Source organism: Bombus bifarius, unplaced genomic scaffold (genome assembly GCF_011952205.1).
Source record: "Bombus bifarius isolate JDL3187 unplaced genomic scaffold, Bbif_JDL3187 scf7180000007977, whole genome shotgun sequence".
NCBI lineage: Eukaryota > Metazoa > Arthropoda > Insecta > Hymenoptera > Apidae > Bombus > Bombus bifarius.
This window is the reverse complement of record NW_022884362.1, coordinates 608,652-636,609: the sequence shown is the minus strand read 5'-3', so window position 1 is coordinate 636,609 and position 27,958 is coordinate 608,652. Positions and strand designations below refer to the sequence as shown.

At 31.7% G+C, this 27,958-nt stretch overlaps 5 protein-coding genes across 7 annotated transcripts in view; 2 read left to right on the top strand and 3 right to left on the bottom strand.

Annotated features, from left to right (window-relative positions):
* Positions 1 to 1,676: 1,676 nt before the first annotated feature.
* On the bottom strand, positions 1,677 to 5,225 carry LOC117204258. The gene is made up of 6 exons (XM_033441489.1): positions 4,987 to 5,225; positions 3,893 to 4,711; positions 3,469 to 3,832; positions 3,090 to 3,393; positions 2,696 to 2,996; positions 1,677 to 2,581 (listed from the first exon to the last, which is right to left on the bottom strand). Exons 1-5 carry the CDS (start codon positions 5,112 to 5,114, stop codon positions 2,905 to 2,907), a joined length of 1,707 nt encoding a protein of 568 aa, XP_033297380.1. The 5' UTR covers positions 5,115 to 5,225; the 3' UTR covers positions 1,677 to 2,581; positions 2,696 to 2,904.
* Positions 5,226 to 5,519: 294 nt separating this feature from the next.
* LOC117204257 (DNA mismatch repair protein Msh2) lies at positions 5,520 to 17,934 on the bottom strand. 2 transcript variants are annotated; one of them, XM_033441486.1, is made up of 17 exons: positions 17,816 to 17,934; positions 17,603 to 17,669; positions 17,478 to 17,527; positions 9,566 to 9,689; positions 9,170 to 9,426; positions 8,855 to 9,022; positions 8,563 to 8,751; positions 8,107 to 8,501; positions 7,834 to 8,045; positions 7,435 to 7,752; positions 7,048 to 7,269; positions 6,744 to 6,976; positions 6,579 to 6,670; positions 6,277 to 6,499; positions 6,107 to 6,199; positions 5,720 to 6,030; positions 5,520 to 5,689 (listed from the first exon to the last, which is right to left on the bottom strand). In XM_033441486.1, exons 2-16 carry the CDS (start codon positions 17,634 to 17,636, stop codon positions 5,875 to 5,877), a joined length of 2,766 nt encoding a protein of 921 aa, XP_033297377.1. In that variant the 5' UTR covers positions 17,637 to 17,669; positions 17,816 to 17,934; the 3' UTR covers positions 5,520 to 5,689; positions 5,720 to 5,874. The 2 variants fall into 2 exon arrangements, with proteins under 2 accessions (XP_033297377.1, XP_033297378.1); XM_033441487.1 differs by lacking the exons at positions 5,520 to 5,689; positions 5,720 to 6,030; positions 6,107 to 6,199; positions 6,579 to 6,670; positions 17,816 to 17,934 and having other exon boundaries at positions 6,423 to 6,499; positions 17,603 to 17,803.
* On the top strand, positions 11,172 to 17,244 carry LOC117204255. 2 transcript variants are annotated; one of them, XM_033441485.1, is made up of 3 exons: positions 11,172 to 11,447; positions 11,636 to 16,688; positions 16,770 to 17,244. In XM_033441485.1, the coding sequence occupies exons 2-3, from the start codon at positions 11,652 to 11,654 to the stop codon at positions 17,121 to 17,123; spliced, it is 5,391 nt and encodes a 1,796-aa protein (XP_033297376.1). In that variant the 5' UTR covers positions 11,172 to 11,447; positions 11,636 to 11,651; the 3' UTR covers positions 17,124 to 17,244. The 2 variants fall into 2 exon arrangements, with proteins under 2 accessions (XP_033297376.1, XP_033297375.1); XM_033441484.1 differs by having other exon boundaries at positions 11,173 to 11,447; positions 11,636 to 17,244.
* Positions 17,935 to 17,980: 46 nt separating the features above from the next.
* Positions 17,981 to 21,375, top strand: LOC117204259 (hydroxylysine kinase). The gene is made up of 2 exons (XM_033441490.1): positions 17,981 to 18,132; positions 20,112 to 21,375. The coding sequence occupies exon 2, from the start codon at positions 20,133 to 20,135 to the stop codon at positions 21,213 to 21,215; it is 1,083 nt and encodes a 360-aa protein (XP_033297381.1). The 5' UTR covers positions 17,981 to 18,132; positions 20,112 to 20,132; the 3' UTR covers positions 21,216 to 21,375.
* Positions 21,376 to 22,322: 947 nt separating this feature from the next.
* The window catches only part of LOC117204053 (protein madd-4-like), a 252,796-nt gene continuing 247,160 nt past the window's right edge, over positions 22,323 to 27,958 (bottom strand). The window contains exons 15-25 of the mRNA XM_033441053.1: positions 27,670 to 27,880; positions 26,934 to 27,244; positions 26,715 to 26,842; positions 26,485 to 26,652; positions 26,205 to 26,374; positions 25,922 to 26,017; positions 24,704 to 25,748; positions 24,537 to 24,619; positions 24,073 to 24,459; positions 23,774 to 23,927; positions 22,323 to 23,682 (exon numbers count right to left, since the gene is read on the bottom strand). Coding sequence (XP_033296944.1) covers positions 23,582 to 23,682; positions 23,774 to 23,927; positions 24,073 to 24,459; positions 24,537 to 24,619; positions 24,704 to 25,748; positions 25,922 to 26,017; positions 26,205 to 26,374; positions 26,485 to 26,652; positions 26,715 to 26,842; positions 26,934 to 27,244; positions 27,670 to 27,880 — 2,854 coding nt within the window. The 3' untranslated portion in view covers positions 22,323 to 23,581. The remainder of the gene's footprint in view (positions 23,683 to 23,773; positions 23,928 to 24,072; positions 24,460 to 24,536; positions 24,620 to 24,703; positions 25,749 to 25,921; positions 26,018 to 26,204; positions 26,375 to 26,484; positions 26,653 to 26,714; positions 26,843 to 26,933; positions 27,245 to 27,669; positions 27,881 to 27,958) is intronic.

The window sequence follows — 27,958 nt, the reverse complement described above, 5'->3', positions numbered from 1 at the left end:
TACTATATTACGTTATAATGTATTACGTCAGATAGAATTACGTTATATAGTATTATGCTATATATTACGTTATAACGTATTACGTTATAACGTATTACGTTATGTAGTATTACGCTATATAGTATTACGTTATATCGTATTACGTTTTCTAGTAGTACGGTATTACGTTATAATGTATTACGTTATATACAATTACATGATATAATATTACGGTATATAATATTACGTTATAATGTAATACGTCAGATAGAATTACGTTATATAGTATTATATTATATTGTATTGCGTTATATTATATTGCGTTATACTGTATTATGCTATATTATATAACGTTATAATGTATTACGTTATATAGTATTACGGTATATTATATTGCGTTATAATATATTACGTTATATAGAATTACGTCATATTATATTACGTTATATAGTATTTCGTTATATTGTATTACGTTATATTGTATTACGTTACATTATTTTATGTTATATTATATTACGTTATAATGAGTTATTTTATATAGTATTACGTTATAATGTATTAGGTTAAAATGTATTAGGTAGACAACTAAGTGATAGCGGATTTTTCATTAAGTGGTAATGACAAAACCCCCAATCACTTAGTTGCCAACACAATATTACGTTAAATAGTAATACGTTATGATATATTAAGTTTTATAGTATTGCGCTGTTTAGAATTACGTTATATTATACTACGTTATACTGTTACGTTACGGTATTTGGTATTACTTTATATTATATTACGTTATATTGTATTACCTTATATTATATCACGTTATAATGTATTACGTTATATAGTATTACGAATTATTCAAATCATTTTAAGATAAGAGAACATAAATTAGATCTTAAATATATGTAATTTGTAAAAACTGTATTGTAAATATTCATATCATTTTATAGCTTAAAATTATTAAATTATATACATGTTGTATGTATACAATTATTAAATTATATACATACAATTATATAAATTATATACATATCATTTTAAGATAAGAGAACATAAATTAGATCTTAAATGTATGTAATTTGTAAAAACTGTATTATAAATATTCATATCATTTTATAGCTTAAAATTATTAAATTATATACATGCTTACATTACGTAGACTTATGTTATATAAGCACCTATATATATATCGCAATAATCATAAGATCATAAATTAAAATGTGTTTCAATAATGTAATAACTTGCATAGATTCTTTTTCAATAACAAAAACATAGTTTACTATGATATTTATAATATACGTATGTGTTTTTAAATTAGTTTATATACTATTATTATAGAATATTCCTTAAATTAGTATTAAAATGTTGTATAACTTCTTAAATATTATATAAGTTTTTACTTACAGCTTAACAATTAATAGAATTATCTAATTAATTAATAGAATTAATAGAATAATTTAATGTACATTTCAAAAACAACAATTGCATATTAAATTGTTCACAAAATCATATGTAGAATTGAAGAAAATTATGGTAACAATAATCGTATACTGCATAATATTAATATTTAAAGATTCATGGTTCTAAAATCTCATTATAAATTCTTTTTTTTAATAGTATCTACTATCTTGGAAGAGAAGTCTAAATAGTTTAATTATATTCAAAGTGACTAGAAATGTTGCTATTTTTTTTTTTGGGGGGGGGGGGGCTATTAATAGATATTTCTTATTTTGGCAAGAATGATGTATTGTAAATTTGGGAAATCATGAACAAGTTTTTAAAAATTTATAATACTTATTTTTAAATAATACTTTCTAAAATTATTTACCTGTACATTAAGCAATGAAACATATATGTATGTATGTATGTATGTATGTATGTACAAAACAAATTATTGTTTGGGCTATATACATAAAAATCATCTTATAAGGGATAGGAGAAGATACAATTTTGGGAATATGGACCATAAATGGCAGTTCGCCATGAGTATGGAATGATTAATTCTCAATGCTAATGGGAGTGAGTTACCAGGAAAACCTGATGTGCAATAAAAGTATTAAAATTTAATGTAAAATAAAGGATGTAGAATACATATTACAATATAAATGTTCTCCAATTTAGTACCTCATTTACTGATCATTTCTCTAAAGTTTATAAAAGCGATCAATAATGTAACGTTATATTGATGAAAACTTAGGATGGACGGAATCCATATATTGGATTTAGGTGCTATTCAATAAGAGTAGAAAATCCAGATATTGATTAAGTTCTACGATGTAGAAACAATTTTATTTAACTTACTACGATTTGAATTAAGAAATCTTAGCTACATTATGAGATCAGTTGAGGATTTAATTACTAGTGACGTTTTAGAATGTCAAGAAAACGTAAAAGAGAATTTGGAAGTGACGTGATTTGATACATGATATCGAATGGATTTAAAATGTTGTTAAACTGATAGAGATCAATGATAATGTGGTGACAAAAAGTGCTTAATGGGCATAACATTGCAAAATAGGTGTGGAAACGTGTGTCTATCCCAGTATTCATTGGATACATATTAGTAGAGCTTACACCTTCCGTTTCCTTGTAAGATGGGCCCCAAAAGTATCTACAACATAGCATGTATGTTACTAATATGATTTTGAGCCTTCCAAAACATTGAATAAATGTATGAAATCTCTTATACAAGGAAATATTTTCGAAAACAATCGCTAATACCAACCAATATCTATTTTTGTCCAAGCACTTTATCTTGGAATGCTCCTCCAATTATCTACGATTATATTTTGCATCTAATTTAAAGGCAATTCATGAGAAGATTTTCTTCATGACAGTTTTTCCTTTACTTTTTCAACAGTTTTACACATGCAAAGATTTGCATTTATATAATAAGTGAGGTATTGACATTGTAAAAAATCACTTATTACGGATTTACTGCTCTAACGATTCACACCCAAATAAAACATATTCTTCTCTTGACAACCAAAATGGATTACCTTCTATATATTCTGGTGGTGTCTTGTCTAAAATAGTGATTACAGCAAATGAATTATATACATGCACATATTGTTTTAAACAAGTAAATGTCTTTTACATAAAGATTATTATATATTTACCAGGATGTACAGCTAAAGGCACGTATGTGGAACCCATTGCAACATTCCAACTATGAGTACCAGGACAACTTCTTACTTCTAATATCTTGCTGTGCTCTGGTAATAATTCTCGTAAATCTTTAGTCAATCTTAGCCCAAAACCTGAAAGGTGTGTATTGCCTCCAGTGAGCAAAATGTGTGAGAGACAATCATGCAATATTTCTTCCGATAAACCAGACGTTACATCTTTTATCACTTGTGGTAAACCAAGGTCGATATACATCATTTCGGGAGCAATATATAATTCTGAACCCAAGAAAACTTTCTAAAAAATGTAAATAATTATTATAACAATAAACATTGTAAAGAACTGTATGAATACATGTGTAAATTCACTAACCAGAAATTGCTTATTATCAGTATAACTTCGAACTCTAACTTTAATACATTCTTCATTCTTTTGTCCTACTCTTCTCTCTTCATTTTTGATATTGTAACTTAGTCTACACCTTTCTTTAATAGGTAATGTATCCAGATATGATATAGGAATATGATAACATCCTTTTAGATACCAATGCATAGCTTGTTTTAGATGGTATGCTACATGCCAACCACCAACAGGTAATAATCTCCAACGTTGTGGTATAACACGTCCACCAATTACAACAGCTACCGTTGTACTTAAAGCACCACTATCAACTACGACACAAGTTTCCACATCCAGCATTGCACATGCTGCTAAAGGTTTAGGAACCAGACATACTCTAGAAATTTATTTACTTTATAAAAGAATACCTTCTTACAATATAATTTTTCTATCTTACCTTGATACCTTGACTTCTTGGAACAAGTAATGCAACAATTGTTTTCTTAGCATTGGATGCATAGCTAATGGTTCACAGAACATGAGCACTGCATTGGGTTTCCTTAATGTTGAAGTTAATCTCATTTGATGAAACAAATGACCAACAAATGTTTTAAGAACAGGAAATGTTCCATCACTTAATAATGCTTCTGCTGGACTAACAAGATCAACATTTGGAATTCCAAGTACTTCAACGGTATCAGTGCAATATCCATTTATAAGTTTCTCATAAATTGGATTTGGCCTTGCATAACATGTTGGATCATTTTGATGAGTAATTAATCTCTTTTTTTCTCTATATAATTTAACAGAATTACAAAAAACACAAAATGGACCACTAGGTCTAGGGATTTTAGCAGTTGCTAATTCAGATAATTTCAATAGTTTTAACTTTTTAGCTAGTGATTTGCCATCACATTTTGGACGTGTACTACTACTTGGAACATTTTGTGTTTGTTCCAAATATGTTTCATTATTATATTTAGGTACACCAAACATTGAAAAATGTCTTCTTAATTCAAAATGTGGCTCAATAACCCATGTATACTTATTTCCAATTTCAATTACTACTTTTGCGCTAGAACCTTCAACGCAATTTCTTTGACATGTATAACCACTGCAGTGACGACATTTTGGGAAATGAACATTTTCTCCCAATGTAATTACCATATATAATCTATAGCACATTGCTTTAAAGCTGACACTAAGTAATTGTAAACACTTTATATCTGGAAATCTAAAATGTACTTTTGAAATCAATTGTAGCCACTTCATTTTCCTGGAAAGACATGAGTGAATTCTATAAATAGTTGATAGCAATAGTTTTTTAAATATACATTCATTTTTAAAATTGTGTATATTTTAATAGAGTCAATTGATGATAAATTCCTTTTATACAAAGAAATTTTATGTGATAATTATGAACTTTGCGGAAGTGTCATCTTATTTACAGTCTTACATTGCAAATTCATAATAGCACAAACTTTTATTCACTTTGCATGTGAGTTATTGAACTTCAATGTATTTTTCACATAAACTTAATCTCAAACTTACCACAAGTAATCAGTATCTGAAGCTTTCCTCAAATATTTGCACGTATTACCGATAGCAATAATATCAGGTACATCACAATATAATAAGATTTTTACCCAAATTTCTTCAGGGAAGATCGAAGGATCCATAATTGTTAATAAAAGTTATACAAAAGATATAATAATTAATAGTTACTAATACAAGATTGCAGACACTCCCCACAAACAGTGAATACGTGAGTCAAGTTCAAGGTTACAATGGTGAAAATAGTGAATCAATATGTTATCGACGGATGATACTTCAATAAGAATTACTACAATGATAATAATAAAGCCAGCAATAAACATTACTTATTAAAGATGTTATCACAAATATTTACAAGGGAGATTTCATATTTAATGAATTTTTAATCTCATGATCTATAAGTTTGCTGCTGTTCGCTATCTTAGCATAGAAAAATGGAGTAGAATGAAAAGCAAGACTTTTAAAATGTCTGAATATACATGATACTCTGTTTATAACTTTGTAATTATATAAAAATAGCAATAGCTATATATAGGACATAAGGGTATTTTATTTCCAATCCCATATATAAAGTACTTCATCTGTGGTAAAGGTATCATATTTTTGGAGATAACTTGTATTGTGATTTTGTTAAATATCTGAGATCAGTGGTACAGCTATATTTATTCGAAAGATATTTTTATTATAAAAAACCTGTTATATATACATACATATATATATATATATGTATATATATAACAAGCATTATATATACAATAGTATCAAAAATTACGATTCAATACAGGATTTGTAAAACAACAGTGTACCTTTTTTATACCTAAATTAGTAATACTCATGTGATTAATACTGGATAGTACTTTTATAAAGTAATTGTTTTACATGAAGTTAAGAAGCTGATAGGAGTGTCTTTATGTAGGGATTTTCGTGAGATAGAACTTCTCTTTTAAATGTTGAAATTTTATCTTCCAGTTCCGCATCAGATAATGATTTGTCTAAATTCCTGCATTTACTAATAAATTCTGCAATAAGAACTTCAGCTTCCTGTAACGTTATTAAAGATTAGATTATATCAGCAATATTTAAGATTTTTATATGTTTCTAACAAAAATATGATTACCTTTATAATATCTTGTTTTTTTTGTGGATTATCAGAACCTTCAAAAACTGAGTCTTGGTAATCTTCAAGCTCTGCTTGTTTACGCTTAGCAAACTAAATGAAATATTCGTTTTCTTATCATTAATATGGCAAAATTAAAATTTAGAAATATAAATCAAGACATGTTTTACCTCTATAACATCTTGTGGGAAATTAGCCATTTTAGCGACATGTATGCCAAAACTTTGATCACATATACCAGGTTTTACTTTATATAATAAAGTTAATTTATTATCGTCTACAAGGGCTGTAACGTGTTGATTTTTAACGGCAGATACTTCTTCTTCTAATTTAGTTATTTCATGAAAATGTGTCGCAAAAAGACAGTAGCATTTGATTTCTTTTGCTAAATATCTGCAAAAAATGTTATTGTTATAAATTATACAGAAAAATAAAAATTTGTGATAAAATCAGAAGATTGTTCATATATTACTCGGCGATTGACCATGCTATACCGCAACCTTCATAAGTAGAAGTTCCTCTGCCTAATTCGTCAATTAACACGAGGGAATTACAAGTTGCTGTCTATCGAAATCGTATAAAATATAAATGTATACATATTATTCAATATTTAATGCTATAAATATCATCAATTTACTTTTAATATAGCAGCAGTTTCTATCATTTCCATCATAAATGTAGAAAGCCCTTTTAATTGAGAATCATCAGCTCCTACACGGGCTAATATACAATCCAATAATGATATTCTTGCTTGATCGCAAGGAACAAAGCTTCCAATATGTGCCATTAAAGCACTGACACCAGCAGATCTTATATAGGTGCTTTTACCTCCCATATTTGGACCAGTTATGATGCGAAAATGACATTCGCCTATAATTTTAGTAATTATTATATTCTACATTTATCAAAATAATATATGAGACAATATTTTTAAAAATTACCTCTTTTAAAACTGATATCATTAGCTATAAAATCTACTCCTTCTTGAATTTCCAAACATGGATGTCGAACTTGAGTAAGATTAAACTCACCAGCTTCTGTAGGTAGCATTTCAGGACGTACATATGGTTTATTAGCACTTACAGCAACAGAAGCAAAAGCAGTAAGTACATCAAGAGATGCCAATACATTTCCAATAGCTTTTATTGTACTACTGTAACCGGCTGTCCAAGAGATAGTAATACAATGATATAAACGTGTATTTGTTTTATTGTCTAATTGCATTTTAGTTAATTTTTTGCAAAGTTTTAGTTATATACGCGTGTATATATATATATATATATATATATATATATATATATATATATAATATATAATATATAAAATACCTGCAATTTCAATTATTTCTGTAACAACCTTTTTTTGTTCCACTGTATATTTATCTCTAGCAACAATGTATTCATCATTTAAATCATTTAATTTATTGCTTCGAAATCGTACACCGCTTTTATTAGAATCCAGAATAATATACTGTTTCTTATTTCTTAGTACTTTTTCTTCTTTCAATGTTACACGAAAATAATATCCAAGCTGTTGATTTGATTCTAGTTTTAGAGTTTTTCCAGCTTCGATTGAAAGATCATTAGCAACTTTACCCAATTGAGATTGTAATTTCGCTTCCACTTCATCCATAGTATTTTTTAATTCTAATATCAATATGTATAAATTTATACGTAAAAAACATATTTACATGTATAGCACAATGAAATGAAAGATTGTATAAGTACCTTTCAATTCATCATCAAATTCGGCTCGTACTAAGAAATCTCCTTTTTCGGCGGAATCTAAATCAATTGTTTGTTCAACCATTTGTTGAAATTTGTCCATGTCTGTAATAAGTTCACTCAAAGGATCACTGAACATTGTTTTTAAGGCTGTTACGTTTATATTAGAAAGCTGTTCTAATAATCTAGGCAAATGTGATATACACATGTAAATCCTAAAATAAAACCAATATAAATATATATAGTTATATTATATACTGTAAATACATTATTTACTTATAAAGGTCTTGTAAAGTTGATTTTTTTCTGGCCAATTTTTTTGCAAGCACTTGCAAATCCGGTATGCGTCTTAAATGATCTTCACTAAGATTAGTCCGTAATTCATTATCATTCACTAGTGTTTCAACAATATCATGTCTTTCTTTTATAAGACATAAATCTTTTAAAGGTTGTCTAATCCATTGTGCAAGCAATCTATGACCTTGTGAAGTCCTACATTTATCCAAAATGCCCAAAATACTTGTAGGTGCGTTTCCATTTAAAATAGAGGAGGTATCAACACGTGATTCGATATTAAGTGCTTTTATAGCAGCTGAATCTAGCTTTAAATAACGTGACTCCTTTATTTGGTCTATAGCAAATTGATTTAAATTTCCTTCATCTGATGTTAACTAGTAGAAAATTATCAAATTAAATTAAAATATTTTGTCTTTATTAATATAATATACTTACATCTAAATATTTAATAAGCGCAGAAGTAGCTGACATAGCAAAGCTTAAATTGATTTCAGGTAAAGACTGTACATTTTGTTGTTGACCTTTCTTGAATTTTATTAAAGTATTTAAATCTTGTATAACTGATTCACTAGAAAATTCACTTCTTTTTCTTGTAGTAACCATTACATTATTTCGTTCCATGACCTAAAAGATGGAAGAAAGGAAAAAAACAAATAAATGTTCCATTCATATCATTAAGATTTTTAGTTCAACCGTTTTATACGAAAGAGATGTCTTATCTGTTTACTTGTTTAAGAGTTTGGAATTCATAGCTGCCTTCACCTTGAATTAATAAACATTCTTTGGGAGCGAGTGTGACAACCATTGATTCCAAATTGGAAAATGATTCATTGTCTTGAAATTCACAAACAGAAAATGAAGTTGCTGTAGTATCTACACAGCTTAAGCCAACAATCTAAAAAAATGATAAAGTATATATATATATATATATACACACAATATTATGATATAATATAATATAATATAACAATATATATAATAAAACTACTTATAAAAACTTTTCAACAAAAAGTTTATCGCATGGTTATTTACTACTACTCACTCTAGATTTTGCCTCCATTCCTAATTTCACTGCTATGACATGTACACTAACAGCAACATCGTTATTGCCAAACAGTGTATCTTCAAATTGTGTTAAATTTCCAGGAGAACCTTTATATTCTAATACCCAATTTTGATTTTTTGCTGATCCTTGATTAACATAAACTTCTACTCTGTATTGTTTTACTAACAGTAGATCACGTATAAAAGATTCAAAATGATTTTTGTTAAGAATAACACCCTCGGTTTTATATGGATCTGTATTGTACAGAAATTTTTTTAGATAAGTACATAATAAATTAGTAAAAGTATAGAATAAACAGAATAAAGGTTTATTAATAATTCTTAATAGTAATACAGTTAAATAAATATTTTAAAGTTGAATTTCAGAACTTACCAGCTCCTATCATCTTACAAACTGACGTAGTTTTAAAAACTTCTTGTGCAGCAAATAAAGCATCATTACCATGTAATGTGTAATAATCTGATCTATTAAAAAATCGTATAGTGGTATTAAGTTTCTGAAATCAATCAGTATTTGATTACATACATATATTTTAAATTTAAAATCTGAGGATTAATAATATAATGGTATATAATATATTATAATGAGACTACCTATCCAGAATTATATCATATGATATTATCTTTAGATATATTCTTGACCTATTTTTATAACTTACTCATTTTCATGACTGATATACGTTCCTAAAGTAACACAAATTTGTAAATATTATAACTCTGCAGAGACACAAAATTAAAAAATAAAGTTAATTTTTGGAAATTGTTGGGCATATGAACGTTTAACATGAAAATTGTAATTATTACCAAATCATAATTATTACACTTGTTTTCAAGAAAATGAAGAATCTCGTTACATATCTGTAGGTCAATGTCTATCTAGGGTCAAAATGTCATGAATTGATATTAATGTAATACGTATGAGTTCAAGGAAATCTGATATATTGTGGAAAAGATGTATCAATTTAACGTATTACATTAATATGACATCATTGAATAATTATATATACATTTAATTTTTTATTATCTTTAAAATATATTTAAAAGTTTTGAAAATATTAGTTTAATAAAATATTAATATAAAATTATATACTAATTTAATAACGAATAATATGAAAATAATATAGATATCACTAATAGTTCATACAGAAGATCAAAATATCATATACAAATATGTTAGTACAATATGAAATTTAAAAATAATTTGTGAATAAAAAAATTAAGAAAATTTGCTAATGGCATTATCTTGGAAGCATTATTTTTATTGTGATAAAAGATCAAAGTTCATGTTCCAGGAAGGTCAGTAATATATGGCGTATGTAAGTAGGCCATTAAAAACATTATGAACTATTTCAATTCCTTATATTCAATTGTTTAAGCAATATCTTGTTAAATACATTATTATATGAGTATAAGAAACTTTTATACTAAATATGTAGTATAAAATAAAGGGAATTGTATTTCTTTCAAATAATGCTACAACATATAAATACAATGAAAGATACACCTATCTTAGAATTAAAAATAGAACATTTGTCTCATTGATGTATCTCACTAATCATTTTAATCTGTCACCTTGAAGTTCTACCTATTATGAAATAGGAATAAATTACCATATTGCAACAAGGATGTTATACATTGAGGATGACATCATTGATGATACATCAAATCAAATTTGCAGCTGTTAGTGGAAACTATTTATGTAATTATTATCAGGAAATTAAAGAAATATATTTATATATCTATGAGAAACATAAGTAAATATAATGAAATAAAATATTATATATTTATAAAATTATTAATATAGCAACAGCTTCTTTTTCCTTTAATTACAATTCATGAAGTAGTTTATTATAAATTTTCATAAATATAATAAAGTATATAATACAAGCTTCTCAAAATTATTTCATATTAAACATTTGAATTAAAATACGTATGTATGGTATCTTGAATAAAAATTAAATGGATCTTTCTAGCTAATACAAAACATATATTAGAAACTGTTTGTCTGCTTTTCTCTTCTGTTACTGTGAATTATTAGTTGTGATAAGAATGTATGTACATAACTGGGATAAATGCACAGAAAATATTATCACCATGTAAGAATGAAAGAGAATGTTTTCAAAGAAGTGATGAAGAAGGGGGAGCTAACATAAATGGAATTGCTCCAACTTGCATATAGTACATATCAACATATACTGCCACTGAGATCATCTCAATCGTCAATTCTTAAGTGGATTTTGATCTTTCACCACATGGTAATTAAATTTATAATTTTAACTTAATAACAGATACAGAATACTAATTTTATCGTACATATAATATTTCTTTAAGTGTTATTTTTGTTCCTTAACGAATAATATGTAAAATATATTTTATAATAATATAAAAATTTATTTACATGCGTTTTTCATAAAAAATAGCTAAAACAATTTTATATTTTCAGAGATCAAATTAGTAACATGGTGGCACAAAGTATTGTCATTTTATCTTTATTAATAACATACGCATTATCTGCACCAACTGGATGCATAGAATCTTGTATTTCTTATGTTAAACAATATCAAACACAAACTTCTGGTGGTTTGTCACAAACCGCGTCACATTTACAAGGCCTTGACTATTCAAAACCTGGCACATGGTCTGAACATAATGACTATGATATAGACAATGGACATGGAAAAGTGCATGAAGAACGTGGTCAATATGTCACAGGTCCCAAAACAGTAAGATATTATAGGAAAAATTCTTCTTCTTCTTACAGTACAGGATATCCTAATGGTGAAATATTATCAGATTTTGAATATCAGAATAATAGACATGGTATACATTTACCCAATACTCAAGAAGTTTTTAATTCTCACAACACTTACAATCAAATGGGTAGTTCTGAATCAGTTGCACAACATAAGTATAATAAAATACAGAGTCAACAACACACTCGATCATCATACACTAAAGGTGAAAGACTTGAAGATCTTGGAGAATACAGTGGAAGATCACAAGTGATTCCGCAAAGTACATCTAACTTGCATACACAAAGTTTACAAGAACCTTATCATTTTAATGGACAGCATGGAAATTGGAGTACAGTAGATTCTTATAAAACTGATGGAGGACGTGGTCATGTATTTGAAGAAGAAGGTCAATATGTATCAGGACCTCAAAAGGTTCGTTACTATAAAAGGAATTATACTTCTAGTTACAGTTCATCTGATGGGATTCCTATTCCTAAAATCACAAAAATTGGAATGCACGATATACACCAGAAACTAGAGAAAATCGAAAAAGAAATAGGGCAAGAATTCAAACATATTTCTACAGCAGAGGCTGTGGGATCCACCAACATTGGACAGGCACATATTAGTTCTCATGATTTGTCTATTGATAACATGCATAATATAAACAATAATAATTATAGAAGACAACATAACCACAGGAATAGTTTACCTATGACACATAATGAAGAACAGCATTCCTCAGACATTAGAAATGAACATTTACCTTATAGGAATCCTTACCAAAATACTTATGGTACAAACAGCTACAGTACATATGAAAGGCACGAAGAATATGCACAAAAACTTCAACCAACTAGTCAACTTATTAATCCAACATCAGGATATACTAGTGTACTCAATACTGGAAACAGTGGTTATAATAGGAATATATATAGTGGATCAACTTCACAACAGCAAACAGATAATTATCAGCAGGCAGAAATGTTAGATGCACATCAATCTAGACAAATCGCACAGACCCAAACGTTTCTTGACAATTTGAGAAACAATGCACAAAGTCAAAGTAGCGGGATCCAATCAGGCATGCAAGGTGTATCTCACTACAAAGAACATTGGAATGCTAGTCATACAAAAGAAGTATCCATACCACAGCATACCACAGACATTTCACATATGAACCAGCACAGTCTCCAATATAATAATAATCAGTATGACAACAGACATAATTTACATCAAGGAATACAACAACAAGATAGTTATTTACATCAATTTAAAGAAGGTGGCTTTACCCGTGGTAAAAAAATGTTAGACAAATTAATATCTGGTGTAGATACTGTGGACTGCGATTACAATTCACAATATACACAAAGTACCTCTCAATATTCAAGAAAATATAAGCGTCATGCAAAGTATGGTAAACAAGATGAAGTGCAACAAACACAAAATAAATACATCAATGATGATCTTACTCAACAAACTTCTGGAAAGCTTGAGTTTGGTCAAGATTCGCAACAATCTTATCAACCTTGGAAACCTCAGAGTGACAATCAACAATTACAGGATTTTACACAGAAGACAGGGGAATCTGATTATCTCACTCAACAAACCTCAGGAAAACTTGAGTTTGGTCAGGATTCGCAACAATCTTATCAACCTTGGAAACCACAGGGTGCTGATCAACAATTAGAGGATTTTACACAGAAGACAGGGGAATCTGATGATCTCACTCAACAGACTTCTGGAAAACTTGAGTTTGGTCAGGATTCGCAACAATCTTATCAACCTTGGAAACCACAGGGTGCCGATCAACAATTAGGAGATTTTACACAGAAGACAGGGGAATCTGATGATCTCACTCAACAGACTTCTGGAAAACTTGAGTTTGGTCAGGATTCGCAACAATCTTATCAACCTTGGAAACCACAGGGTGCCGATCAACAATTAGGAGATTTTACACAGAAGACAGGGGAATCTGATGATCTCACTCAACAGACTTCTGGAAAACTTGAGTTTGGTCAGGATTCGCAACAATCTTATCAACCTTGGAAACCACAGGCTGCCGATCAACAATTAGGAGATTTTACACAGAAAACAGGAGAATCTGATGATCTTACTCAACAGACTTCTGGAAAACTTGAGTTTGGTCAGGATTCGCACCAATCTTATCAACCCTGGAAACGATACAGTGTCAATCATCACACAGAAAATCTTACACAAAAAGCAGGAAGATCTGATGACTTTACTCAACAAACTTCTGGAAAACTTAAATTAGACCAGGAATCACAACAATCAAATAAACCTTGGAATCTACACAATACAATTCAACAATTAGAAGATCTTATTCAAAAAACAAAGGAATCTGATGACCTTACACAGCAAACTCCTGGAAATACAGAATTTGATCAAGAATTACAAAAATCAGATAAACCATGGAATATATACAGTACAATCCAACAATTAGAAGACTTTATTCAAAAAACTAGGGAATCTAATGACTTCATTCAACAAACATTTGGAAATGTGGAATTTGGCCAGGAAACACAAAAATCAGACAAATCATTGAATATATACAGTACAATCCACCAGTTAGAAGACCTTATACAAAAAACCACGGAATCTGATGATTTCACTCAACAAACATCTGGAAAACTTGAATTTAGTCAAGAATCACAACAGTCTCAAAAAACGTGGAACCTACATGATACTATTCAACAATTGGAAGATCTTATTAAAAAAACAAGGGAATCTAATGACCCTACCTTACAATCATCTGAAAAAGTCGAATTTGACCAAAACTCACAGCAACCTCATGATTCTTGGAAACCACAGAGTGCAAGTCAACAATTAGAAGATTTTACACAGAAAACAGGGAAATTTGATGTTTTTACTCAACAAACTTCTGGACAACTTGAGTTTGGACAGGATTCACAACAATCTTTTCAATCTTGGAAGCCAGAAAGCGCAAGCCAACAATTAGGAGATTTTACACAGAAGACAGGGGAATCTGATGATCTCACTCAACAAACTTCTGGAAAACTTGAGTTTGGTCAGGATTCGCAACAATCTTTTCAACCTTGGAAGCCAGAGAGAGCAAGTCAACAATTAGGAGATTTTGCACAGAAAACAGGGGAATCTGATGATCTCATTCATCAAACCTCAGGAAAACTTGAGTTTGGTCAGGATTCTCAACAATATTTTCAACCTTGGAAGCCAGAGAGCACAAGCCAACAATTAGGAGATTTTACACAGAAAAGAGGGGAATCTGATGATCTTATTCAACAATCATCTGGAAAAGTCGAATTTGGCCAAAACTCACAGCAATCTCATCAATCTTGGAAACCACAGGTTGCCGATCAACAATTAGGAGATTTTACACAGAAAACAGGAGAATCCGATGATTTTACTCAACAAACCTCTGGAAAACTTGAGTTTGGTCAGGATTCGCAACAATCTTATCAACCTTGGAAACCACAGGGTGCCGATCAACAATTAGGAGATTTTACACAGAAAACAGGAGAATCCGATGATCTTACTCAACAGACTTCTGGAAAACTTGAGTTTGATCAGGATTCGCAACAATCTTATCTACCTTGGAAACCACAGGGTGCCGATCAACAATTAGAGGATTTTACACAGAAGACAGGGGAATCTGATGATCTCACTCAACAGACTTCTGGAAAACTTGAGTTTGGTCAGGATTCGCAACAATCTTATCAACCCTGGAAACCACAGGGTGCCGATCAACAATTAGGAGATTTTACGCAGAAAACGGGGGAATTTGATAATCTCGCTCAACAGACTTCTGGAAAACTTGAGTTTGGTCCGGATTCGCAACAATCTTATCAACCCTGGAAACCACAGGGTGCCGATCAACAACTAGGAGATTTTACACAGAAAACAGGAGAATCCGATGATTTCACTCAACAAACCTCTGGAAAACTTGAGTTTGGTCAGGATTCGCAACAATCTTATCAATCTTGGAAACCACAGGCTGCCGATCAACAATTAGGAGATTTTACACAGAAAACGGGGGAATTTGATGATCTCACTCAACAGACATCTGGAAATCTTGAGTTTGGTCAGGAATCAGAGCAATCCTTTCCAACCTGGCATCCTAATGTGAGGGATCAGAAGTGGGGTCATTTGACTCAACAAACTAGTGCACAACCAGAAGATGATTTGCCGAAGCCTGCAGAAAAACCTAAACCAAGATCGAGATATTCAAGGCGTTGGTCAACAGTTAATACACAGGTATCAAATCAAGATATGTATAATATTAATAATCAGAATAATTTGAACCTTAATGCTGGAGATACAGATGCGCCAAATATTTATGAATTACCTCCACAAGTGAATGTAGAAGGTGATAAAGATAATATTAGGAGACAAAGTACCAGAGTGGATCAAGGACAAGATAAAGATGTTTCTAAGAAGTTAAGTCAACAAGCTGGAAGTAGTGGATATGATGTTGAAGGAGGAAATGTAGACCAAGTAAATTGGTTACACAAATCGAATGATGCAACTGTAGGCTTGCAATGGCATTATACATATCATCCAAGCGATCAAAGACAATTCGTACAACAAACAGATCAGAAGAATAAGGAAGATTTGCAGCAGCGATCAATACAAACACAATTTTCTAATTTACAACAAAATCCAAAGCAAGAAGAACAAATTAAATATATAGTTGATAATTCAGATCAGCAGGAATCACATTGGCAACCTCAAAACTATGCAAATGAACAAGGAATTAAATCTGTGAGAAAACCATTTCGTTATATTCAGCTTGAAAATAAATTGATGTCTGATCAACAAAAAAGAGAAAATGAAAATTTACAGAAGCATGTAGAAACTGCTTCATCTGAACCTAAGCTGCAGCCAAGAATTTTGGAAGTTTATGGGGGTGGACAATATGATCCGACACATAGCGGAGATATATATTCTGGAGTGACAATAAACCCTAGTGCTACACTACCATCTACAAGTAATACGGATCCATGGGATATTCGAGAAAAACCAGAAATAATGGTAACAACAACAGAATTGACAATGCCACCATTACCTGTAGAACCTTTAAATACAAATGATACTAATGAACCACCACGTCCATCGTCTCTTTGGACAAGAATTGGCCACAAAATTACAACTACTTTTGATAAAGCTAAAGAAAAGGCTAGAAATATTTTTGGATGAACATAACTTTCAATTTGTTTAATTAACATTTATTTATATATAATTTTTAGTAATATAGGTTCTTGATATAAGCTTTTAATATATGTAAGATTTACTAAATAAAATTTATTTATCAGTGTTATAATGTACTATTATTATTGGAATTGTTAATTTAATAATTTCAAGAAGCTGATGTAGTATTATAAAAAATTCACTGTTATAAGGTTATTATATATATTCTATATTGTTATTTAAATAAATGAATCTATTTTTTAAATTCTATTTTTTATTGCTTTTATAATTATCGTAAAACTGTTATTTTTAATAATATAAAGATAAGTACTAATGCAGATGCAATGTATTATGTTTACTTACTTCTGGTAGATTTTTAAAAAATCTAACAAAACTCTGTTGACTTGGTGGATCTACAATATATTTTATACATGATTATTTACAAATTAATGAAAAAATAATTTAAGAAATTATACTGTTACACTAACCCATATTAAATTGTTGATTTGGTTGGACAGCCATGGTTTTATATAGAGCAAGTTATTAGTATTTACGGTTTAAGTAAGAAATAGCTAATAATATAAAATAAATACTGTAGGATTTCGTGAAAATATTTTGGAAAAGATTTTAGTAAAATACTCACTAAACATCTATATTTTAACGTATTCCCGCAAAAATGAGTAACACCATATACTACCAACCTATAGATTGCACACTGTAGATTATTCAGTTATCATTGCTCTCTAATTTTATTGGTCAACTAAATCTACCAATGCTTGAAGATTTGTATTTGCATCCCATCTTTATGGTTATACAGCTAATGCAATATGTCCTGAGTGATAAATCATTAATTTTGTAATAGTGTAAAAGTTGTGCAATGTATAATGAAAAATTAACTATACAAATTGTTAATTGAATTTTTCGTTTTGTATTTATTTTACATAAAATCAACAGAGTAATTATTAAATCAAGTACATATATAGTTATATATTACTCAATATTCTACTTTAATTATTTGGTAAGTTATAATTATATATATAATATATATGTATACACACACACACGCGCGCGCGCGCGCGCACACACACACACACACACACACATCTACATGAAAAATATACATATGTCGAGTATTTTAAATTTAAATCCTTAAATTCTTGATGAATGCTAAAAGCAGATTATGATTCTATAAATCTTATTGACTGTTCTTTTCATCAATGTACAAGCATATTATTCATTTGATTTTTGAAACAATTAAATTTAATATTTGTCAAAAATATCATTTTATACGTACTTTTTAAAAAAATAATATTAACTCGCATACATGTATATCGAAATTATTAAATTACTTCATAAACTAACATTGTATAATTTGCAATAAAAAATTACCTTGAATAATCATCTGGTTTTGTAAATAAAAGTTAAGAATTTATTAAAGTTTTATGTAGTATTTTATTAGCATTTGATAGTGCCATAGAAAAAAATTATAGCGAATAACTTGATAACCGGCAAAGAACAATTAGTTTAATGAGTAATCGTAATATAAAAAAAAAAACTTAAAAAAGCTTTGATTCTGATAATATCGTTTATTGCCTCGTGTTATCCGAATATGTACATAAAAGATACTTCACATTTCTTATGCTGGATAACGCGCAACCTAACGAGCAACGATAAATATCAATCATCATACATTTATCCCCACCATACTTATTGCGTATACCATCCTACATACAATTCACTTTGCGAGCTGCTTCATTCGCCAACACATAGTGAATTGCGTGTCTTCATATTTGGAGAAGGACCGACATTCTCGAGGAAAATAATTTATTTTTAGTGATTTATTTGAGAGTTCCATTATTTAATGATTTCCACATTTGAAAAATATAGTTACAACTATTGTTTGTTTGCTTTTTTCGAATTTATATTTGCTAAATTAGTGGACAACGTCTAAAGAACGAAACATTTCTTCTTTATAATATATTTTAATTATACAACTAATTGAAATGAAAATTACTAACAAAATGAAACGTAAAGAAATGTAAAATATAGATATCACTGTCACGTCCCGCGGCCCGCACGATCCGTAGCGCGAAAGTAAAATTGTAATTTCTTTCAAATCAAGGTAATTCAAAACGTTTATTTGAAACCGTGTTTACAGTATTTGAGGTGAAAGGCAGTTAACGCCGCTAAAAGCTATATTTTGCGAAAAATTTATCTAACTGTTTTTATATTTACCTAACTATGTTTTTATAACAATGTCAAGACAGTTTAAAGCTGTAAACAAAGTCGGCAGTTTGAACAAACGTTCAGGATCTTCCCAAACATTTTCAAAAGAACGATCCCGACGTTTTTTCATCTCCGATAAATATAAATAAATGTAGCGACTCATAGAAGTCAATAATAATTAATTACCGTTCTTCAACCGAATAATTACCATTCGTCTACCGGAGGGTTAGTTATCATTTTTTTCTATCGAAGAGTTAATTACCATCTGTTAACCGAAGAGGTTACATCCGTCAGTCTGTCAGTTAGTAATCATCATTTTGTCAACCGAAGAATCATCATTTTTGTCAATCGAAGAATCATCATTTTGTCAATCGAAGAATTTCCATTTTGTTAACCGAAAAGTTTTACATTCGTCAGTCTGTCAGTCAATTGTCAATATCGAAATCGAGCAAGACTTGAATAAATCGTTACATATTGTTAATTTATTTTCGAACAACTTTAATCCTCTCCCGTGCCAGTATTCCCGCACATAGCAGGTTAGTCGAAAGTGGAACTTATTGCCAGTTGCTTTAAACGCTAGTTAACGTTATCCGTTTCGTATTGTCACGTTCAAGCAAACGCGGCAATTAAATAGAAAGTAACAATCACTATTCATAAATTTAGAATAATATTTTCAACGGCTGTCTATAAGAAACTTATTTCGTCTTCATTTTTCATTCTGTACATAATTCATGGAAGGTAAAGTTTTTAATATATATTCTGTTTAAAAAGTTTTTAGGATTTAAAGTGATAATGGAGAACAGTGCTGACATACTAATGCCGGGTCAACGGATTCGTCCACCAAGCAACAATCAAATAGCGGTGCGGCTCTTGGAAGAACTTTACGGTTTGAAAACATCGAGTATAATCGAATTAAATGGGTATGATGACAGAAACTATCATGTAATTTGTGAAGAATCGTATACGAATTCTCATATTACGACTATCAGTCATCATGGCTATACTTTGAAAATTATCAACTCTTTGGATTCACAGAAAACACATGTGATTGACGCACAAACTGAAATGTTGATATTTCTAAACCAACAAGGTATTAACTGCCCTTTGCCGGTAAAAAATATAAATGGACTATATTATGCTGTGGTCACGTTGAATGTCGATGAATGCACTGACAAGTATGCCGTGAGGCTGTTGGTTTATCAGCCTGGTGAACTGTTGTACCGTATTCCAATTACTGAAGAATTGTTCCGAAACGTAGGCAATTTCACGGCTAAACTTACTAATGCTCTGATAAACTTCGTCCATCCAGCTTTCGTCGGCCACAAGACTTTGTGGATGTTGAATTCTGTGCCAGAGTTACGTCAATTTACTTATGCTCTGAAGAATGTATTTGAAAGGGAGTTGGCGCATCAGGTGATACGAGTCTTCGAGAAGGATGTGCTTCTGGTCAAATCGGAGCTCCAGCATGGTATAATTCATGGCGACTTGAACGAACAGAATTTCATAATGGATTGCAATGGCAGAGAAATAGCTGCCGTGATCGATTTTGGTGATGCGCACTGGACATGTCTCATTTTCGAGTTAGCTATCGCGCTGTGTTACATGATTTTGCAAGCTGGCGACGTGGCGATGGGTAAACACGTCATCGAAGGTTACCAGGAATTTAGGAAGCTGACAGATATCGAGAAGAAAATTTTGAAAGTTACTGTTTGCGCGAGAATTTGTCAGAGTTTGGTTATGGGCGCTTACAGTCATCTTCACGATCCGCAAAACGAATATCTGCTTACCACGCAGAAATCGGGATGGGCTTTGTTGAAGAAACTTTGGCCTCTTCCAGAGGACGAAGTTCTTCGAAACTGGGGCCTGATGAACTGAATTCTATTGTTTAATCTACTGTGACTGTCAATTTGTTGGCCATAATTACTGTGTTCTTTTAAATCTATTGTCAATTATAGAATAAGCAATAAACATAACTTTATATCACAATAGAATATTGAATTCATTAAGAAATGAAGTAAGATATTGTGCAGTGATATATCCTCTGGTTTTATTCGTATTTAGGCAGTTACATATTTACATAGATATAATGAATAATAATGCTCTTCGTATAATAGCGTGGAATCACTTTACATAACTAGATCGTGGTATATACAAAAATTCAGGTATTAGAAATCAATTTATGCGAAATCGAGTGTTATTGGTAGATAATATTAAAGAAACGCATACTTCTCGTGATTAATTGGATCGAATAGCAATTACCGTGGACTTAAATCCTAACTGAATATCCATCGAAATATATCGGCAATGTACAGAATTTATTTATAAATATACTGCAGGACAATATATTTCTATTTTGCATAATACACTTATATCTGCGCTTAAGGTGGTGAAATCATTTTTATTCACGTGTGCTTTCATATTACTTATGTAGCTTGTAATATATATATATAATATAAATATTATATATTTATATATATATTATATAATTATATATATATTATGTAATATATATATTATATTATATATTACACACACACATATATATATATTATATTTTTTATCTCGATTTCAATAATATACTAATTTATTTATATCTCATTTCATTAACATCAGTTCGTTTTGGCAAACTGTCTAGCTGTGTTGAGGCAAATTCGTTGATAGCGAAAATCTGTTCACAATATCGTAGGAATCAAAGTTAAAGTAAACACAAAATTATTTTAAAAAAGGGATAGTATCGAATTGTTTGATACGAGGAACGAATTGAATCATATCTTCGTTAAGAATTTATACGTATCGAATAAAAAAGAATTAAAGAAATTGCAAAAACCAGATTATCGTGATCTAATTACACAAGTAAATGCGACCATCTTTACAATCGAGCGATCGGAGACATAAATGTAAGTTTCTTTTGAGCCGTTTGGATGTAACAGTGGAACGTCATGTTAACGAATTTTCGCCAGAGGTTATTAACAAAATAGTATATTACAGTACCTATATATTTTATTGCTTAGAATCTATTGGCTTATGTACGCCTCGCGAGGCGCTTATAGGCGCATAATAATTCATTTATAACTTATGTCGTTAGTAACTTTTATACTTCATCATTCGTTAACTTAACATCTCCCATTTAATAATTTATATCGTGTATCGTCGAACCTAGAAGTAACGTTGTAATAAATATACTCCTGTGTTAAAACATTAACAAAACGCGTGTAACACACCTCTATTCGGAAGGGTACAGCGGAATGTGTGTGAAGACTCTTTGGGGTGTAAGAAATGGAAATGAATTCCTCGATTCTCGCTAACGTCCGATGAGAATGGTGAACTTTACGAAATTAATATAGAAGAAATATGTAGCATTTTCTCAGTCTTCGATAAAAATGATGATGACGAGAACCGCGCGCGTTTTCGAAACGTTGAACCGAGACAGAGATCGATCGTGCGTTATCGAAGAAATACGAGTACATGTAAAAAAATAAAGCCTCGAAGAATTAATCTTTTTGTGCTACCCTTTACAGTGCAATCGAGATTACTATTTCCGTTCACCCCTCCCCACCCATATGTAACATTTCCATCTAAAATTTGAACAGCTTTATAAAGCTCGTCTTTCGTAACATCAATGATAGACGAATTTTTTGACGACGTACCGTTTCACGACAACGACACGTCACGTCGTAGTAGCTCTTTCCAGGATACTATTATCTTCCCTAGTACTCCGCTTTTATTGAACTTTAACAATATAATTTCTTAACTTTTTGGACGAATGCCGAGATTCCTTCGTTCTTCCGAGGGGTATGAGCGTGCGCAATTAGGAGTCGTGCCAAACTACACGTGATACACGTCCGAAAATTATAGCTTTAATTAGCACACAATTAGGAATTAGATTCTTAGTGGGCGCAACAAGAATCTGGTGTTCAGACGCGAACACGATTTGCCCTAGGGCACGGAGAAAGGATGGGGAACATTTATCAGCGGAAGTAAATTTGGTCGATACCGTTTCTTCAATATGTCTTACATATTTTGCAGCTGTCTGTCTATGTTCGTAGATTCAAATGTAATCTTTTATTCTTACATTCTTTCAGCAGACAAGCGTTTCAGGGAGCGTTTTGACAAACGTTTGCGAAGATTAACCTTCGATTTGTTGCCACGACTGACATTCTCCTCGCGCGCACCTCTCATTACATCAATTTTTACCTAGAGCATTTCTTTTCATATCAACAATTGCTATCGATTATTTGAGTCTAGCGACATGATTGACAGCACTGCTTCTGATAAAGGGGCACCCTGCACATATTCATTGTCTTCACTCTGCTACATAGTTGTGAATGGTCTTTGCAGTCATCTGAAAAAAAAAAAAGAAAACAGTAGTTATTTATATTTATTATTATACGATTTATCCATAGGCGAATCCTAGGTTTTTAAGTATATTTTACCAGGTGTTTGAGGACATGGTGGACCTCTACAGGTTTTCATGACAGGAGGCCGTGGAATGTCTCTGCATGCATTACCGGCTGGTTTCTTTGTGCCATACCAAACACACTGTAAGATTCTGTACTTGATACCATCTTCTTCGCATGACGCTGTACACTATGAATAATGAAATCATCAATTCTAAACCATCAATATTATATACATATATATATATATATATATATATATATATATATATATATATAGGTTATTATACTATTATTATATATTAAACAAATGAATGATAATTAATATTTAATACCTCAGACCACTCTCCAACTCTCCAGACACCTTTGCAGGCGTCATTATAACACTCTTGTCTCTGAAGAGGTCTAGTAGTATCGTCACATTTGTTAGGATCAAGTAATGTAATATTTTGTTGTCCATTTTCAATATCGTCGACCAAACGACAAGTGACATCGCGTCTCTGCATCGCAGTTTTCCAATTAAAGCACCTAGATGTTTCACACGGAGTCCACTCGGTCATGTGCCATTGTGGACATTTACCAAACCCGCATGGTCTGACTTTTTGAGGCACCGGATGTCCAGCGTCTTCGCATAATGTCGCCCCTATGACTGTTCGAGGTGGTGTACGAGTTGTGTTCCCAATCGGTTTCGCTGCGCGAACTGTACACTGGGCTCCTCGCATCTTGGTGCAAAAAAAAAAAATTGCAATTTAATGTTTATAATTTATTTCCTGGTTAAGAATCGGCTTTTCCAAGTTACCTGAAATCCACTTCCTCCACAGGTTTGGGAGCACTTCGACCAATCTGTCGTTACCCATTCGAAAACCAGATCCTCTGTAGTATCTGTACATTTTATATATTTGAAATAAAAACAGTACAATTTGTATACCGTTATTTTATCATTTTAGAGAAATAAATTTTATTTACCTAAAATACCAAGAGACGTGATCGTAGAATCGACGGTGGCATTTGGTCCAGCAAAGGTGCTAGTTGCAATATCCAAAGATTTGTTCGTTTTCTGTATTTCTTCACTAGTCGAATGTTCTTGAAAATCCGTCGTATCCTCCGACGAATTGTTACTATCTTCTCGATTCCGTGACAAGTTTTTGATATTCTTTTCCATTTCCTCAGATCCCCGATCTTCCGTTAATGCCAGCTCAATCAAATCATCTTCCAAATCTCTCGTTGTTGCTGCTTGAATACCATCGTTAACCGTGTCATTCTCAACGTAGACTTTCCGTTTCTTCATTTCTTCCTCAAAAATGTCCCCGTAATCTGTTGTCTTATTCAAAATTTCTGTCTTCTCGTCGTCAGTGTTTGGCTTTTTTGAAACTAAGTCTGTTTCTTTAAGCGACATCGTAGGAGAAAAACTTTCATCTTCAGAACTGTCATCATTTTTTCGATCGATCTCTTTATCATGAGATTCCCCGAACTTATGTGTGCTGTGCTTTGAGTCTGGAATATAGTATACCTCCAAACCAATGTTGTCCGAGCGAGTCACCAAGTTTACAGATTCTTTATTTTGATTTTTAGGTGTAGAACTCCAATGATTCTTAACTTCAGATGTATCGTGCCATTGTCTTTTGACGTTTTTTAGAGATTCTTCGATATAATCTATACCAGACTTCGTAGGTGCGACAACTGACTGTTGTGAGTCACCTTTGCTCACAACAGGAGTGATTTTCACTGGATCGCTGTGCCGCAATCCAAACATAGACTCGTCTAAATCATATGGATCAACGTCGATGAATATCCTTTCTTCATCTGGCCCAAAAGTCTCGTCTGGGATAGCGGTATTACGGTATAGGGTGTCCAAGTTGTCTTCCACATCTTGGTATCTCAAACCAGGATTCCTCTCAGGCATAGTACGCTTTGTTGCAACTACTTCTTTTCTTACGTCATCGATGAACGTCACTGGAGCTGTTCTGTGAGCTCTTTCCACAGAGCTCTCACTTTGAAACGGCCAATATTCCTATTGGAATATTCATTACAGATTTTATGTGACACATTAATGTATCTAGAAAACCGTTGAGAACATAACGGTGTGATTTTAAACGAAAAATATAATTTTGTTAGGTAAAACCAAAGAAGATGGTTCCAGAAAGTATACTAATCCTGATTTTACAGTCGCCCACATCGTCTCACCTTTAATGTCGATATAAAGTAAGTTAAGTGCGGCACGAGAGTAGAGGCACTTGAACTGGAGGGTGCAGTCGATTCCACGGATTCGTGGTATCCTGGCTGATATATTAGACCATAAATATCCACCACCATATAAAGTTATTCCCATGTATAGGAAGCATAAGGATAAAGAATCATCGACGAGAAATTAATTTATCATGCGGTTATTTATAAATTAAGAAAGTAATATAATATAATAGGTAATAGAAGAGAAGTTTAATTTAAATCTCCTCTCCGAAGTCTTTACCTGGTTCAACGAAGTTACAGTGTGTTCCTTGTGTATCATCGTGGAGTCTGGTGGTGTTGGGCTAGTTTTTTGTTTTTTTTGATGTGGCTTTCTTGTCGGTTTGCTAGGCACCGCTCGTTCATGACTTAGATCTTCACTGTCGATGGGAACAAATCGGTTTCCATACGCAGCTATTAGAAGATCGATTTAAATTATTCAAAATCTTCAGGATACAATGTACAGGATGGAACTGTTAATTAACAAATCAAGATGCAAATCGTTATAAATAAATGATTCGTACCTGCTCGATCAGTGTAGAGACTTTCTCCTGAATTAGCTGGTGCCGAGTCCAAATTAGCGTTTCGTTGTCGATGGACGGAATTGCTCAATCGTAAATATTCTTCGCTGCTAATCTGTTCTTTCGAACGAAATTTTACAATCAGGTGCGTTTCCGCGTGAGAATTTCCCGCTGTAACACAAGAATCAACGTTATGCTTTGCTTTTTACAATTTTATTGATTCAGCTATTTACCTATACACGCATAAACGCCAGCGTCAGAGGATGTTATATCATTAATTTTCAATGCGCCCTTCCTACTAATCTTGTATTTCCTCGATTTTCTCAGCTCTTTATTATCTTTGGTCCATGCGATCTGTGCTCTAAAAATGTTTCAATTTTGATATCAATGTTATGTAGGTGCGTCTTTATTAGACTATGTTATCTTTTTATTGAATTACGGTAGAAACTCACTTATCAAATTTTCTAACCGGACAACGAATCTTGATGGAAGATGTGCCTTGGAAAACCTTCGCGACACCGCCGATTTTCAAATCTACCTTCGCGTTCAAATCCGTTTGATTGTATGTCGTATTTTGACTGGTAATTATAGGCAGGGAGCCTGCATCCATATCATGACAAGCTCTAGTGTTGCAAGGTTTTTCCGTGGATGGTTTTTGAGACGGGCATTCGCGGTCCTCTCGACTCTGTTTACGCCCCTGGGCCATTATTTGCTCGCAGGTCACTTTGCGTTTCTTTACACCTCCTCCACAGGTTTTCGAGCACTGAAATCACCATTCACTATCTTTAATCCTTTTTTCAAGAATAATTCTTATTCTAATTCTTATTACTGTCTCTGATATCGAATTAAATTTCACTTAATCACGAGCAAGTAGTTAAACTATAAATGTAATTAAAACGATGGAACGTATACTGAATATTATACAGAGTACTAAACTTTAGATATTTTATAGTATCGTATATTTTGTGTATCCTGTGTATTTTTGTATTTTCAAATGTCTTATGGATACATAAATATCCACAATGTAGTAATTGTAATCGGTCAGTTCAAACGGTTATAATAGCATTTTCGGCTAAATTCGTGGAGCTGAATTTTAATAGAATTAACATTTAAATGATTCAATCGAGGAGCTCCGGGTCCCGATCGAGGTGATCATATCATTTAATTCACTGAACAGAGGTAAAGTACCTTGCTCCATTTGCCTGTACTCCATTTAACTGGGCAATCCCATACGTTACAGTATTGTCTATCCGCTGGTGGTGGCTGCGGGCACATGTGGCTTGGCACAGGGACCATCTTACCTGTGCCGCGTATCACCTCGTGTATACATGTGACGTCACGTGTTTGTATACCGATCCCGCACGGGCTCATGCACGGTGAAAATTCGCTGAAGTTCCATCTGTGGACAAAGATCGATCGTAATGACCGGCTAATTGCGAATAGAATAATACCTAAATTAAGTTGTTCTTATTAAATC

Bases quoted from the DNA above. Each gene is read 5' to 3' on its own strand.
- LOC117204258 (XM_033441489.1), bottom strand. From the start codon at position 5,114: ATGGATCCTTCGATCTTCCCTGAAGAAATTTGGGTAAAAATCTTATTA. The intron at 4,712-4,986 runs GTAAGTTTGAGA...ATGTCTTTCCAG, and splicing joins TCAGATACTGATTACTTGTG to GAAAATGAAGTGGCTACAAT. The intron at 2,997-3,089 runs GTAAATATATAA...TCACTATTTTAG, and splicing joins GCCTTTAGCTGTACATCCTG to ACAAGACACCACCAGAATAT.
- LOC117204255 (XM_033441484.1), top strand. From the start codon at position 11,652: ATGGTGGCACAAAGTATTGTCATTTTATCTTTATTAATAACATACGCA.
- LOC117204257 (XM_033441486.1), bottom strand. From the start codon at position 17,636: ATGGCTGTCCAACCAAATCAACAATTTAATATGG. The intron at 6,977-7,047 runs GTAATTTTTAAA...CTAAAATTATAG, and splicing joins TGATATCAGTTTTAAAAGAG to GCGAATGTCATTTTCGCATC. The intron at 6,031-6,106 runs GTAATCATATTT...ATAACGTTACAG, and splicing joins AAAAACAAGATATTATAAAG to GAAGCTGAAGTTCTTATTGC.
- LOC117204259 (XM_033441490.1), top strand. From the start codon at position 20,133: ATGGAGAACAGTGCTGACATACTAATGCCGGGTCAACGGATTCGTCCA.